The following is a 14,187-nucleotide window of genomic DNA, read 5'->3' on the forward strand; positions in this document are numbered from 1 at the left end:
AACCTCATCAATATCATTCTAGAGCTTTGCAATTAAACTGACATCAGGATAGTGTCAGTGAGTCACCAACAGGTTCCCATAGCAACTTGGAATGTTAAAATTAGTTCAAAGAATCGTCTCACTCCATTATTTAACAAAAAAAAAATGAAAAAGCATTTAAGAGACAAAAACATCTGAGGACCCAACTACCTAGAAGCCAGCCAGCACACCCCCAAAGCAGCTTTAAACAAAGGAGACTGGCCAGGACACAGAGGGATGAGCTATCCATGTTGGTCTCCACAGGACTCTGACAACAAGTTTACAGAGCCACAAGAAAGGAGGAGGGAATGGAAGCCCCACTCCTAATGAAATGAAGGAAGGCCCAGAGTTAGGATGAAGCACTTACGAGTTTATTAAAGAAACTATACAAAAAGGCACAATGGCAGCATGGGACAAGGGCTACTCTGACATCCTGTTAGTCTCCAACACCGTCTGCAAGATCTCATCAATCTGGTCTGACTCATAGTTAACATCCTGCAGTTCAAGGTGAGGGAGAACCAGCGAGAGGAGCTGGCTGACATTCCTACGCAGGTTCTTCAGCTTCTCCATAGTGCTGTGGACAAGAGGAGAAGAGTCAACAGTCAGAAATGCAAATGTTAGTTCCAATACATCCCTTCCCTTAACTTGCTGTCTTCCTTCCTATCACCAGTGCCGTGGGAAGCTGAGGTTCTTTGCTCCATTCTAAAAGCAGTGCAGCATGCAGATGGTAGGATGGGAAGATCTTGGGTCCAACGCACATGATTGGAAATAGGGGAATGTAACTCAGTTCTCAACTCTGTTGTAAGTTTCTCATGTGACACTGTGCAAATGAGTTCACTTCTCTGTAACAGGGGGGCAACAATACTTACCACACAGAGGGATTGTATTTGTAAATCATAGAATCATAGAATATCAGGGTTGGAAGGGACCTCAGGAGGTCATCTAGTCCAACCCCCTGCTCAAAGCAGGACCAATCCCCAATTAAATCATCCCAGCCAGGGCTTTGTCAGGCCTGACCTTAAAAACTTCTAAGGAAGGAGATTCTACCACCTCCCTAGGTAACGCATTCCAGTGTTTCACCACCCTCCTAGTGAAAAAGTTTTTCCTAATATCCAACCTAAATCTCCCCCACTGCGACTTGAGACCATTACTCCTTGTCCTGTCCTCTTCTACCACTGAGAATAGTCTAGAACTATCCTCTCTGGAACCACCTCTCAGGTAGTTGAAAGCAGCTATCAAATCCTCCCTCATTCTTCTCTTCTGCAGACTACACAATCCCAGTTCCCTCAGCCTCTCCTCATAAGTCATATGTTCCAGACCCCTAATCATTTTTGTTGCCCTTCGCTGGACTCTTTCCAATTTATCCACATCCTTCTTGTAGTGTGGGGCCCAAAACTGGACACAGTACTCCAGATGAATCTAACTTAGGGTTGCATAGCTCAGCATTCGCACTTGTTCCTTATGATTCCATAAGTGTTGTCAGGTCAGAAGCAGGGCTAAAAACACATCCTGAATATGGAAAGTCCCATGCTTGTGGGAAAGACAGTTCAGTACCTACAGAGTATTTCTTTCCCCTTACGCATTCTCTTATCCTTAAGAAAGCCAATATTGTCTGAATGATTCAACAGGAAAACTCCATAAAGTGAACAATGTACTGCAGGAGAGAACCCAGCCCTGACAAAGGAACTCTGCGTGGGGTATCCTTCAAACCTGTAGTTATTTGACTTCACCTGTAAATCTCCTCCGTAGCCGCCCTTCTCCTCACAACTAACAATCCTTAGTAATAACCCACTGTTACTCATGCAGCATCTTCAATTCATGGATACCAAAGTGTTCTCCCAGAAGTCAGTTTCCTACGTGGATGTCCCCCCGCAAGGTAACCCATGTTCTATCCCCCCACCTTGGGACTGACTGATATCTATGGTTTAACCCACAGTTCTCACCTTTTCAAGTCTCCCCTCTCTGGGCTCCTGCAGGAGACATGCGCCTCCCTAAGCACCTCCAGGTGCATCTCTGTCTCCTTGAGCCTCTCCTTCAGCTCGGTCTTTTCCTCTATGGTCCTCTCCAGCTGAGCCTTCAGCTCTTGCAGTTCAGCCTGGCGGTAACCCATGTGTTTCTTGCTCCAGTACAAGCCTTCGGTTTCCTGAGCCCTGAGCGTTGCCAACTCCTGTTGGCTTTTCAAGAAATCTGTCTCCAGGTGGCACTTCTCCTGCTCTAGTTCTTCCACCTGAGTTAAAGAAACAGCAAATGCAGGAGCATGCACAGGAAGTGAGATTGCACATTAAGGGGGAAAAGAAAAATTAAAAAAAAAAAAAAAAAACTTTCCAGGGGCTAAGGAACAGGGTAATGGCTAGTAGGGTAAAGATGAAATCCTAACCCCTACTTGCCTTACGTGAGACACAAGGCAAGGGGATTCTCTCTCCTTGTTAAGTCAGTCTTGATCTTCCCCATCCAATTCCCTACTGCCGCAGAACTTTACCCCTCCTGCCACACCGGAATTCACAGCCAGGTGCTAACATTACCTTGCCCTGGAGCAAATCTCGTTCCGCTGAGACCCTCTTCAGCTCCACCGAGAAATTCTCTGCAATTTGTCTCAGCTCCGCTTGCTCCACCATATCCCTCTGATTTGTGGTCTTTGGTACCTGCAAGTCTCCTCCTCCTTTGTCCCCATCAGGGGGAGGATCGTTGTGGCTCCGGGCCTTCTCAACCTTTGCTTTATCAAGTCTCTCCTCCCACCCAAAAGGGATTAGCTGAATGGGGGCTTCACCATCCGCAGCAGCCTTTGAAATACCAACAACAGCCACGAAGGGCCTCTTGTCCATCTCCTCTACGTTCCCACAGGTATTTACACAGACATTCCTATCTGCTGCCTGGCTTTCTGATATTAAGGCCGGCATTTCCTCTTCCAGTTCCACCTGAACCACTGCAGTCTCCTTTTGCTCTCCTTCTAAGTGACTGAGACTTGCTTGAGTCTCTTTGGTAGGACAGAGACCCCCATTGTGTGAAGCATCCCCAGCTTGGTTGGTGCCACTGAGTGCATCCAGAGGTTCTCTGACTAGGTGGGAGTCTATGCTGTCCTCTACACTCTCATCATCCTTGTCAGACTCGCTGCATTCCTGGTCCTGGTCTGCTTCAGCAGAGCTGTCCCTTTCAAAAGAAGTGCGGGGGCTGGGACTGGTCAGATCTGGGGGGGATGGGTCTATCCGCTCCTGATATCGCTTCCGCTTTTCCAGCGGCTCTTCTTCCATAGATAGCTTGTGCTTGCTGCAAAAGAGAGGACTGGGTCAGCGAGCCTGAACCCACTCTGTACAGCAGCCAAGCAGTGCCACCCCATCCCACTGAGAAAACTAACCTCAGTGTTTAGGGAGTAATGTTGATCTCCAAGAGTAGTCAGAGTCACTTTCCCTCTCCCCCTTCCCCACTAGTCAGGGGTGCTCTTTGGGGCAGGGGGCAAGCTCCACAGAAACATTAAGACGAGGCCAGTGCTGGAGGCAGGAGACCAGTTCTGCGGGCCTATGGTCTGAATACACTCAGCACTAACAAAGCACTTTGAAAATCTAAAGTGCTATACAGAAACTAACTAATAATCCTCACAACCCCCTCCCCAACCCTTGAGAGAAACAGGTAATTAATTGTTATCCTCATTTTACAGATGGGGAACTTGCCACGTCAGTGGCAGAGCTGGGATTAGATCTCTGGAGTTCCTGGCTCCTCACTCCTCCCCAAACTCAATCCAGAAGAACCCACTGCCCCTCTATTCCAGTATAGCAAAGCCTGTGAATCCTGTGTCCCTGAATGGAAACCAGCTGCAGCTTGCAAAATCTCTCATGAAAAATGTTGGGTTGATACATTTAATTAAACACAACACAGGGTATGTTTAAAATATTGGGCTCTCTTAAGTATCAGGAAAATGACCCAGTTAAATAAAGTTTACAATACATTGTCAAGCATATATTGTCCACATTCCCAAGCAAAATCTGCGCCACTCAAACTGTCAGATGGCTGATGGACTTATTCACACAATTAAAAACAAAACTGAACTTCAGCCAGGAAGAAGCCAGCTCATTTGTAAGTGCACAGTGCACCTACACCCATAAAAACCATGCACGGATCTGGAGAAGCTAAGCTCTCAGACTCGCTCATTCCAGACCACTTCTTAAAACAGATCTTCCCCAGCGGGCAGACACCTTCCTCTCAATCTCACACTGTCTCTGCAGTGACTACAGTGCTTGCTTATGTTGGAAAAAAATAATCAGGGAAGCATTAACTAGATGAACATACATTTGCTTTAGCACAAAGTGGCTTCCTGCTTATGTCCCCCTTTATTCATATTTAGGTTGTTTAGTTCTGCTCCCTGATTGTAAGGCTTCAGGTTTATTCAAATCTCCTCTTGTTGCCTCCATCCCACACTGCTTTACATTTCTCCAGGTTGCTTTGCACTTGATTCTTTCCACTAGGAAAGAGCAGGAGTTGGCCATTACCCCGGCCAAATCCCACCTTGGCCAATTCCATTCTACCTTCTTAAACTTCCTGGTTCAACAGTCAGCCAGAATTTAATTTTCACTTCTGTGCCTGGAAAATCCTAAAATCTGCTATGCAGTCTGGCTGATTCAGAATGGCTGCCATCATTTACCCAGAGGTGGCTGTGTTTTAGTGGCAGGTTAAGTGGTTCCTCTCCATGTATGGTCTACTCAGGGATCTGTTATGACTGGAAGATTTGATCCTCTACAACAAGAGTTTTCCAACTCTTCAACACCATGGAACATTTAAATATGAAGACTTGGTCTACCATTTGCAATGTCAACTACAGCGACTGCTCAGGGGAAAAAGCAGTGTTAGGAAGGTGCTGAATGTATTTTCTGCTTCTTGGCATGAATTAGAAGCTGGAAATAAAAGCACCAGGTGAGCAGCATTACCAAAGAGTTCCACTGACAACCTTTTAAGAATTTGAGAACCTCTGCTCATGCCATTGCATTATTTCTAAAGCATTTTAGATTCACTAATGCTACGTGTCACTACCCTTGTGCACACAGAACAGGCTGCGCCACCTGGGCAGCTCCTCTTCCAAATGGGGCTCTAAAAGGGAAGGTGGACAAACTGTGCCACCAAGTGCACAGAAGGTGTTCTGCAGCACTGAAAAAACTGACCAACGACTTCTCACATAGTAAATACAGACCTGGAGACGACGCTAGGGCAAGCGACAGGAGAGGAGAAAATGAACCTAAAACCCCAGTGAGGTTCCAATTTAACTAAGAAGCTTCTCTTAACCAAAGCACCTGCCCCACCTGCTCAAGGCCAAAAATCAACGGGGTTTTCAGCGAGAGCTCTTAAGGGCTGACTTCACAGATTTTGCTGAATTTCCTGTCTCCATCTGATGACAGGAAGTCACATTGCCCATTATCCAGACTGACCCTAGGGGCTGTGGGAGAATCAGGATTGCACCAGTTAGGGTTGCCAACTTTCCACTTGCACAAAACCGAACACCCTTGCCCAGTTCCCGTCACTCCTCCGAGGCCACGCCCCCTGCTCTGCCCCTTCTCCGAGGCCACGCCCCCTGCTCATTCCATTCCCCCTCCCTCTGTCACTCGCTCTCATCACTCTCACTCACTCATTTTCACCAGGCTGACTCAGGGGGTTGGGGTGCGGGAGGGGGTGAGGGCTCTGGATGGAGGTGGGAGCTCCAGGGTGTGGCCAGAAATGAGGAGTTCAGGATGTGGGAGGGGGGCTCTGGGCTAGGGCAGTGGGTTGGGATGTGAGTGGGAGTGAGGGCTCTGGGGTGGGGCCAGGGGGTGCAGGAGTGGGCTCCAGGCTGGGGCTGAGGGGTTCGGAGAGTTGGAGGGGGGATCAGGGCTAGGGCCCGGGGTTGGGATCGGGAGGTGGTCAGGCTCCAGGCGGCACTTACCTCAAGCAGCTCCTAGAAGCAGCGGCATGTCCCCACTCTGGCTCCTATGCGGAGGGGTGGCCAGGTGGCTCCGCACACTGACCTGTCCGCAGGCGCTGCCCCATCAGCTCCCTTTGGCCACAGTTCGCCGCCAATGGGAGCTGCAGAGCTAGTGCTTGGGGCGGAGGCACAGTGCGGAGCCCCCTGTCTGCCCCTACACGTAGGAGCAGAGGGGAGGACATGCCGCTGCTGCCGGAAGCCACAAGGAGCCTGCCTTAGCTCCACTGTGCTGCAAACCAGACTTAACTGCCCAGGGTCCCTTTTTGACTGGGCATTCCGGTCGAAAACCAGACACCTGGCAACCCTAGAACCAGTGCAAAGATCTGCTGAGATGAATTTAGGTTGAGACTCTACATATGTAGAGCTGTGAAGGTGGTGGCACCAATGAGATAGAAAAAGGACACTGCTCAAAGTGAAAGGAGGAAAAGATTAAAAAATTAGGACATAATAAGGATTTCTGTTCCTTCCTCTATGCCCACCCTGCTCCCACTTTCCTTGTCCTAGGTTAAGGTGAAAAATCAAATTTGTGTCACAAACTGCAAGAGACTCACCTCAAAGAGAAAGACAAAAGGAAAAACAACTCTGCAAACGTGATCCTGATTAGTTAGTAATATTCCAAACTTCGTTCTTTCAGCATTTAAGGGAGGGCATCATGGGTACCAATGTCAAGGACTGGAGAAGCCCAGTCATGCATGCCCTAGGTACTTGTTAGAAAATTAAGTGAACCACACCATCCCTTCCCCCAGTGTACCGTGATTCACTGAGTGCTGCTATAATCTCAGCACTGAAGGTTCAGACGAGGATACACAGACACTAGCTGTAGCCATAATTAAACCAGATCGCCTTGCAATCCATTTAGCAAAGCTCTCCGTGTTCCCATTTCAAGGCCAGCAAAACACCAAGAAGAAAGCTGAATTGTGTTCAGAGAATCTGAAGTTAAAAAAAGAAAATGTAAGAGGAATGAGGACAGATCTTCTGGCTCCAGCCAACACCTGCTTTAATCAGATTCTCAGATAATCCTCTCTCACTCCCTGCCTCATGTCCCTACACTCCAAGAGCAAGCATACCCCTCCCCCCACACAGAATCTCACTCACAGGGTGGGTGTCCCACAACAGGAAGAGGGTTGTTATTGATAAGGAGGCACTTGTTTGCACCATCGCACCTACCTTGCTGTCTGTGGTATATTTTGCTCCAAAGGCCCAGTGGTCAGATAGACAGCACTGATCTTGTCAAGAGCAGGGGGAGGAGTGAGAGAGCCAGCAATCCCAACAGGCCCCTCTTCTGTGGGCTCTCGCTTTGCCACACTTGTTACACTGTTATTGTGAGCAGGACAGGGCTCTGGAGTAGTGGATAATACCTGGCAAGGAAGGGAGCATTGAAACAATAAAACGAATAGCCCCTCTCACATGCCAGCTGCAGCTTTGGAAAAAAGTTACTTAACCAAACTGAGCAGATCCACCAACTGGGAATTAAAAGAAATTTTTCCTAGTGGGTACCATCACTGGGGCTCTGCCAGCTAAGACCAACACCCACTCTCCTCCCCCACACCATCTCAATCACCTAATGGTCATGAACTGCACCCACAACACCATCAGACAAGTCTCTACAAGTCCAGGACTGACCCATTCCCCTAGTGGCTACCACTTCAGGGGACTCTGCCAGCTGGATGTTGAACTGGTCCCCCTTGCAATAACCACCTCAGCAGACTTTACCAGCTGAGGACCGAACCAAATTACTGCACAGTCACTGTCCCAAAGGGGAATTCCTCTCTCCTCCACATCCCCAGTCACTACCACAAGTGGCACGGTTAGTGTTTAGGACTATAAGAGTTCATCTCCTTCCCAATTCAGGCAATGGTGCTTTAGCTTCTCCATGCCAGGATGCGAGGGGTTTCCTGGTGCTTCTGTGAGAATGTCCATGCACAGAGGGATGCATGCAAGAGACAAACTGACTTTCTTTCTACACATACAAGGGCATGCACCTGGGGAAATTGTGGGATGACCATGTCATGAAAGAAACATGAATGACTAAGGGAAGAGAGGAGAAATTGATGCCACTACTGTGGGAAGAGACGACAAACATGAGTGAGGACAGAGTAACACCTCAGAGAGCCTCCTAGTCTCAAACCAGATCAAATGCTCTGCAACAGTGATCAAAGCCTCATCTACTTACGTGCTTCACGGTATGCATGGCTTATTGGGAGGTGGCTTATGGAGAGGAGAGAAGGTGGGAGTGAGAAGTCCTCCTGTCCTCACCAGGTTTGTCCTTCCCAATGGATCAGGGAAAGACTAGTCTAGCATGCGACATGAGGGTATCTTTGGGAAGAGGGCATGCAACAAGACTAGGCTGGGGTTGGAATGGGAGCGGGAAGATGTTTTAATACCACGATGATTGTTGGGAGGGAATTGTCCCTAAAGGACGGCCAACCTGATCGCACGCTGCAGTGTCCAGAGCTGCCCGGAGAACCCATCCTGGGCAGCCGTGTCCGAAAGACAGTGCTCCTGAAAATTCAAAACATCAGTCTTTATATAACCAGATAACCTGAAAGTGGGAAAGGGCCTGAAAGAACCAGCCCTGCGACCGCAGGACAGGAAGAGGGACCTCACTGACCCCTCTTCTGTGTTGAAAGGGGGCAAGATCAAGCCCCTTGATTAAGACAGGGCTTGGGAGAAAGAATGGCATGTGAGCTGGAGCTCCTAAGCACTGTCACACTGTTAATAAGTATGGTGTTAATATTGCTCTGGTGTTTTCATGTCCAAGCTGTGCATACACAGGGTTTTCTTGTTCCAGCCAATACACTGTGATCCTCGTGTCAGCGCCTCTCTCAGCAGAAGACAGAAATAAGAAAGACCGGGGCAGGGCAGAGACTTTGCCATCCTCAACAGCAAAGAGCAGGGTTCCCCACTCTCCAGACCGTCGCAAAGCCTTCTCCAGTCATCTCCTTCCTCTCACCTGGTGTTCCAGGTTCTCCAAAGATGACGACGACCTCCTCCTCTTTCTATCTGCGGTCTGTTCTCTAAGTGATGGGAAGGAAGAAGGCATTCAGTTTCCGCTCTCTGTAAGGCTCAATCGGGATCTGAAGTTTATCTCTACTAGGAGAAACAGTTGGGAGGTGGCACGTGCAAGACTTAGGACTTTAAGATACCTCAGCATGAGTAGAGTTTACTACTACAGTGCAAGAACATTGTCATGGCATCACCTCTGTGACTCCAGTGAGCAGGCAGTTTGGATTAACTAGAGAAGTCTGGTTTCAGAGATACAGATCCTAGAAAGTGGGTGAGAGAAACCAAGGGGACATCATTGATGTTCACTCAGGAACCACTGACATGTGCGCCTCCTATGAGAAAACTGGGACATGTCACCTGCACCTTGAGCTGCTATGCAGAGAGGTACTGCTGTTTCCTTCTCCCCCTCCCTGGTTGGGTTGAGTGGACAGAAGCAGCAGCAGGACTGGGGAGGGAAAACAAAATTGGTTTGCCGACTCCCTTGCTGTTGCTAGCCCATCTGCAGGATGGAGTCAGCAAATACTTAACTGTTTCCTGGATTTTCGGTCATAGCTGGGGCTCATCTCCTCATCACTGGGCTCCTGCTCCTCAGGTGCTGAGCAGCTTCTGCAATGAGATCAGTCCATCATGCTTGAGCATGAGAGAGTACAGTTTGATTGTCGCCTACGAATTCCCCAAGCCTTTAGGATCTTTGTATACGTCTCCAGCTGCTCTCTCAGACTCTTCAGTACTTTATCTTTCCTTATAACCTTTGCATCTATTTCACACAAAGAGAGCTGTGGGAGCAGCCTGGAAACAACAAAATTTAAAATATTTAGAGGAAAACAAGCAACTTACCTCCTAAAATTACACAGGTGAGGAGGCAGAAAGTGAAGCTTTTAAGATCTGAGTTTACGGCATCAAGTATTGTTGCATGTGTGTCATTTCCTCTCAAATTATGAGTTACTATAGAGAACAGTGTGGCAATCCCTGTCTCCCATACTGGCCAATACCAAATGCCTCAGGGGAAAGCATAAGACCCCCATAATGAACAATTAGACTGTAATATGCTTATAGGGAAAAGTAACTCCTGATCCCAGACAGTTAGTGGTTGCTTATAACCTGAAGCAGGAGGGTTTACATCCCTTATATACTAGTTAAAAAAAAAATGCAACTGTGGATATGAATTGTATAAAAATATCTAATTCTACTAAATTCCTTACCTCCATTTTACCTTGTGGCAATGAATTCCCCAGAGTAATTATGTGCCACGTAAACACTGAGTTCCTTTGTCATTTTTAAATTTGACTGAATATTCCCTAGTCCTTATACTATGAGAAAGGGCAAAGAGGGGTTCCCGACTGACCACCTTTACACCATTCATTATTGTGTATACATCCAGTACATCCTACCACTAAACGAGTCGATCCTAATCCTTTTGATTTCTCCTCCTATGGAAGTCTTTCCATGGCTCTAATAATTTTCATTGACCTTCTTTTTTGTGAGACAGGGTGACCATGAGTAGGCACAGAATTCCAGGTTTGGGTTTACCAGTGATTTATATAAAACTGTAAAAATAGTCTCAGTAATATTCTCTATCCCTTTTTAAAGTACCTCCTAGTAACACCTTGATGGGTTTTGTTTTGGTGTTTTTTTTAAAACCACAACTATGGCACATGGAGCAGATGTTTTCACTCAACTGTTCATAATATCATAGGTCTTTCGCCTGAAAGGTTACAGTTAATTTAGAAACCATCTGTACGTATGAGTAACCTTAATTGTTCCTTTTAACCTGAATTGCTTTGCACTTGTTTATCTTGCCCCCTGACTACTCAGTTTAAGTAGATTCAGCTGAAGTTGCTGACAATCCACTCATCTTGACTGAAAATTGTGTCATCTGTAATCCGACACCTCCTTTTCCAGATCACTAATTAATATATTAAACAGCCACTATTCTAGTCCAGAATATTGAGGAAACCTATTAACCTCCTCCCATGTGAGGACCTGTATTTCAAGGGGGATTTTTGTTCCATACCTATGTTTTCTGAGTGGCAATCATAAGGGCTGGCCAAGTACGCTTCTGTATTTCAAGGTCTATGCAGATGCACATGTACATGGGAAAGGAAGCAGGGGACAGCAAAAATTGGGACAGTGAGCATTTGTATTAAGAGTGGGAGGCAGCAGGGAGAAAGTTCAGACAAGGACTGAGATAGGTGAGCTCCTTACTTGTATTTGGGGTGGGGATGGAGATGACAGAACCACTTCTCAGGTAATGATGCAGGATCAACCTTGTCAGGGAGCTTCCTCCATTTCAGACACTCCTCACACTGCACCCAAGTCTGGTCTGGTCTCCCTCTGGAAAGAGAGATACATGGACTAAATGTCTAGGATACAAAGCAAAGAACTACCCCTGCCCTATATTTCATCCCTCGAGTACTGAGAACATTGTGTCCAGAGCTGCAACTGCGTGACTGGCTAGCCTGGTCTACAATTTCTGGCAGCACGTGTCCCTGTTTAGTTTTGTTTTTAATAACTGTCCATTCTCAGATGTTCTGATCCACTCTACAGGTAGTGCCTGTATAATATGAGCAGCCCCAAGTGAAGCTCCTTCCCCATCGCCAGCAACAGATTCCCTGTAGACATAAAGTGCTTGGCCTTGCAGAGGACAGATAGCCATCAGCACCTCACCCATTCCCCATCACCTCAACCCCACACCTCGCCATGCTCTGCCAGCTGCACATAGCTCCCTCAGAATAGATTGCTCACCTCACTATTGTGCTGTTCACATCAGAGCTATGAAAATGAAGGCTCGATCGTATTAGCACCTAACCTGGACAGGTAGCTCAGCCAAGGCACTGCACATCCCAGCCTGGACCACCACATTATCCTAGTCACAGTGCCCTCCATATGCCTGCCAATGCCCCTCCATTCTCACCTGGAACACCCTATCCTTACATGTCCTGGTCACAACATTAGCCAGTGGACTAGGCTGAGATCACTAAAAACTTATTACACTAGCAGCCTTTGCAGCTAGATCTCCCAATGTGAAGGGATACTAATCAACCCGCCATACTTTCTGTCCTTCCTCAACTCCCCACCTTCTCTGCAGATGAAAGGCCCAGTGCTTTTAATGCTGCACTAAAATTAGACCATCATCATGTTCGAACTCACGCTATCATGTTGGCGGTACTGGAACTACCCAAGTTCATCTGTGCCATCTTCGCCTTCCAGTAAGTGTTGAGTTTCTGTCCCAGGGCAGTAATTGTCCGTCTAGAGGGAAGGGGAGACAGCAGTGAAAATCAGGCAAATTCCACTGAAAGTCACAACAGATAGCACAAGTAACACAACCCAGGTGGAGAAGCAAACCTTCTTTACTGCCTGTCTCTGCCTTTCACTTCAGTAACCACAGGTGCTCAGATATGACAGTGGTGGGGATGGAGAAGGTACTCAGACATGCCATTGCAGGAACAACTTGGGTTTTGGAACATTCTTCTAGATTTGTACCAAGAATAACCCTGATGTATCACCCATCCCACAGCTTCAGAAGTCTGCCAATACCACCCTATGTTACCTGTACACAGGGTTCCTGATACTCATGATCTCTGGGGTCTCACTCTCTGCCGCCCAAAATGGTCTTAGAGCCTCTCATTAGAGCCGGATTGCCTTTTTGTTCAGAGCCAGGGTCATTTCCTTTCCAAACCAGAGTTACGAGCACCCCAGTTTTCACAGAGTTTAAAACCAGAAGGGACCATTAAGATCATGTAGTCTGACCTCCTGTACAACACAGGCTAGAGAACCTCATCCTATAATTTCTGCACCCTTTAGGGCTCAAGGTCAGGCTGTGCACAGAAACTAAGGTCTCATCTTTGGCCCCAAAATTCGGCTACAGCATAAACACATAATTTTTACCAAGGAAGACTGAGGCCTCACAGGCTAAGACCAAACCCAAGCAACTAACTAGTCCTGGCTAGCCTTGCCTGAAACCTTTGGGCAATTCCCCCACACCCTCCAAAGAGAAGCCATCAGGCCCTCTAACATTTCCAGGTAGCCTAATGAAATGTCTCATCCAGCTACTGGCTGCTATATACGATTCAAGTAATCACTGGGATTAAGGCCAGCATCCATTAACTTAAAACAAATTAGATACGAGCCCAAGCATGGGTATTGTGCACAGGTAGAGAGGGTGGAGCAGACATAGGGTTTTCTTCTCCCAAGGAAAACTGCATTTTTACCCTTTGCATTTGGATGAGGCTGGTATATCAGAATAAGGCCTTTAATTGCTTTTTGGGATAGTCTCGCCATCTCCTACACATCCTAACAGAAAATGTCTCATCACACTGACCAGAGGATACCTTAGAATGTAGAGATACCTGACACAGTTATGAAAAAGAGAAAATTCAAATTCTAGATAGCCGCGTTCACACTGGAACACAAAGCACAAGCCTCACCCCCAAATTACTGTCTCTCTTGCTCTACAGGCCAGCTTGCTATAGGGACCAAGATTTGGGGATGCCTCGTCTCCCTTAACTTTAGGCATCCCCTGCATTCAAGGATTAATTGCATCCATAATATACCCTTTCCACTGATAAAACAGGCTTCCTGGTGTCAGACTCACACCAAAAGCCCCCATCAAGCAGCAGCATGAAACCTATGCACCTCAGAAGGATGTAAGTTCTGGTCAAATCAACAATCTAGCAGCTTGGTTATTGGTGGGGGAGGAGGTCATGAAGATGACAGACTAGAGAGACGTTCACAAACATCTCACCTCTCACTTCCTGCTGAGACAAGGGGGCCCCTAACCTCAGCACAGCAGCCCAGAGCTCTGGTAGCTATTTGCACTAACTTAAGAGCAGCTGGCTATCTGCAAAGCAAAGACAAACGGCAGGGTCTGCTCTGACCCCCTCCCTTCACTCCCCCACTGCCCGTTCTAAATTCGATGCTTACATTCATTTGTAAATGTTCATCTCTATAGTGCAGCATTTCCCCAAAGTTAGGGGTATGTCCAAATGAGTAGCTGGGGGGAGGGGAGGTATGGAACAGTGTCAATGTCAGTTTCTCTCATGCTGCCCTGCTAACATGACAGGGTTCAAGGTGGGGACATGACTGGTTTAATTTTCCAGCTGTGGGGTTCAGTTTCTGAAAGCCTGGGAAACACTGCTTTAGTGAATGAAAACACACTGTTCTATTTCAGATAAATCTCAGGGGCATGGTTTAGGGTTCATGGGTGGAGACATGCATGAAAA

General features: G+C 47.3%; 1 protein-coding gene across 4 annotated transcripts in view; it reads right to left on the bottom strand.

The window, feature by feature from the left end:
- Positions 1 to 367: 367 nt before the first annotated feature.
- Positions 368 to 14,187, bottom strand: part of MORC4 (MORC family CW-type zinc finger 4) — a 32,480-nt gene continuing 18,660 nt past the window's right edge. For 3 of the 4 annotated variants that reach the window (XM_073360743.2, XM_073360745.1, XM_073360746.1), the window contains 8 exons: positions 12,116 to 12,214; positions 11,171 to 11,299; positions 9,494 to 9,571; positions 8,913 to 8,976; positions 7,127 to 7,317; positions 2,541 to 3,282; positions 1,962 to 2,245; positions 368 to 592 (listed from right to left, as the gene is read on the bottom strand). In XM_073360743.2, the coding sequence (XP_073216844.1) occupies positions 439 to 592; positions 1,962 to 2,245; positions 2,541 to 3,282; positions 7,127 to 7,317; positions 8,913 to 8,976; positions 9,494 to 9,571; positions 11,171 to 11,299; positions 12,116 to 12,214 (1,741 nt within the window). In that variant the 3' untranslated portion in view covers positions 368 to 438. The remainder of the gene's footprint in view (positions 593 to 1,961; positions 2,246 to 2,540; positions 3,283 to 7,126; positions 7,318 to 8,912; positions 8,977 to 9,493; positions 9,572 to 11,170; positions 11,300 to 12,115; positions 12,215 to 14,187) is intronic. The other variant, XM_073360744.2, reaches the window with a different exon arrangement.

The sequence above is a fragment of the Lepidochelys kempii genome, chromosome 9 (assembly GCF_965140285.1).
Source record: "Lepidochelys kempii isolate rLepKem1 chromosome 9, rLepKem1.hap1, whole genome shotgun sequence".
NCBI lineage: Eukaryota > Metazoa > Chordata > Testudines > Cheloniidae > Lepidochelys > Lepidochelys kempii.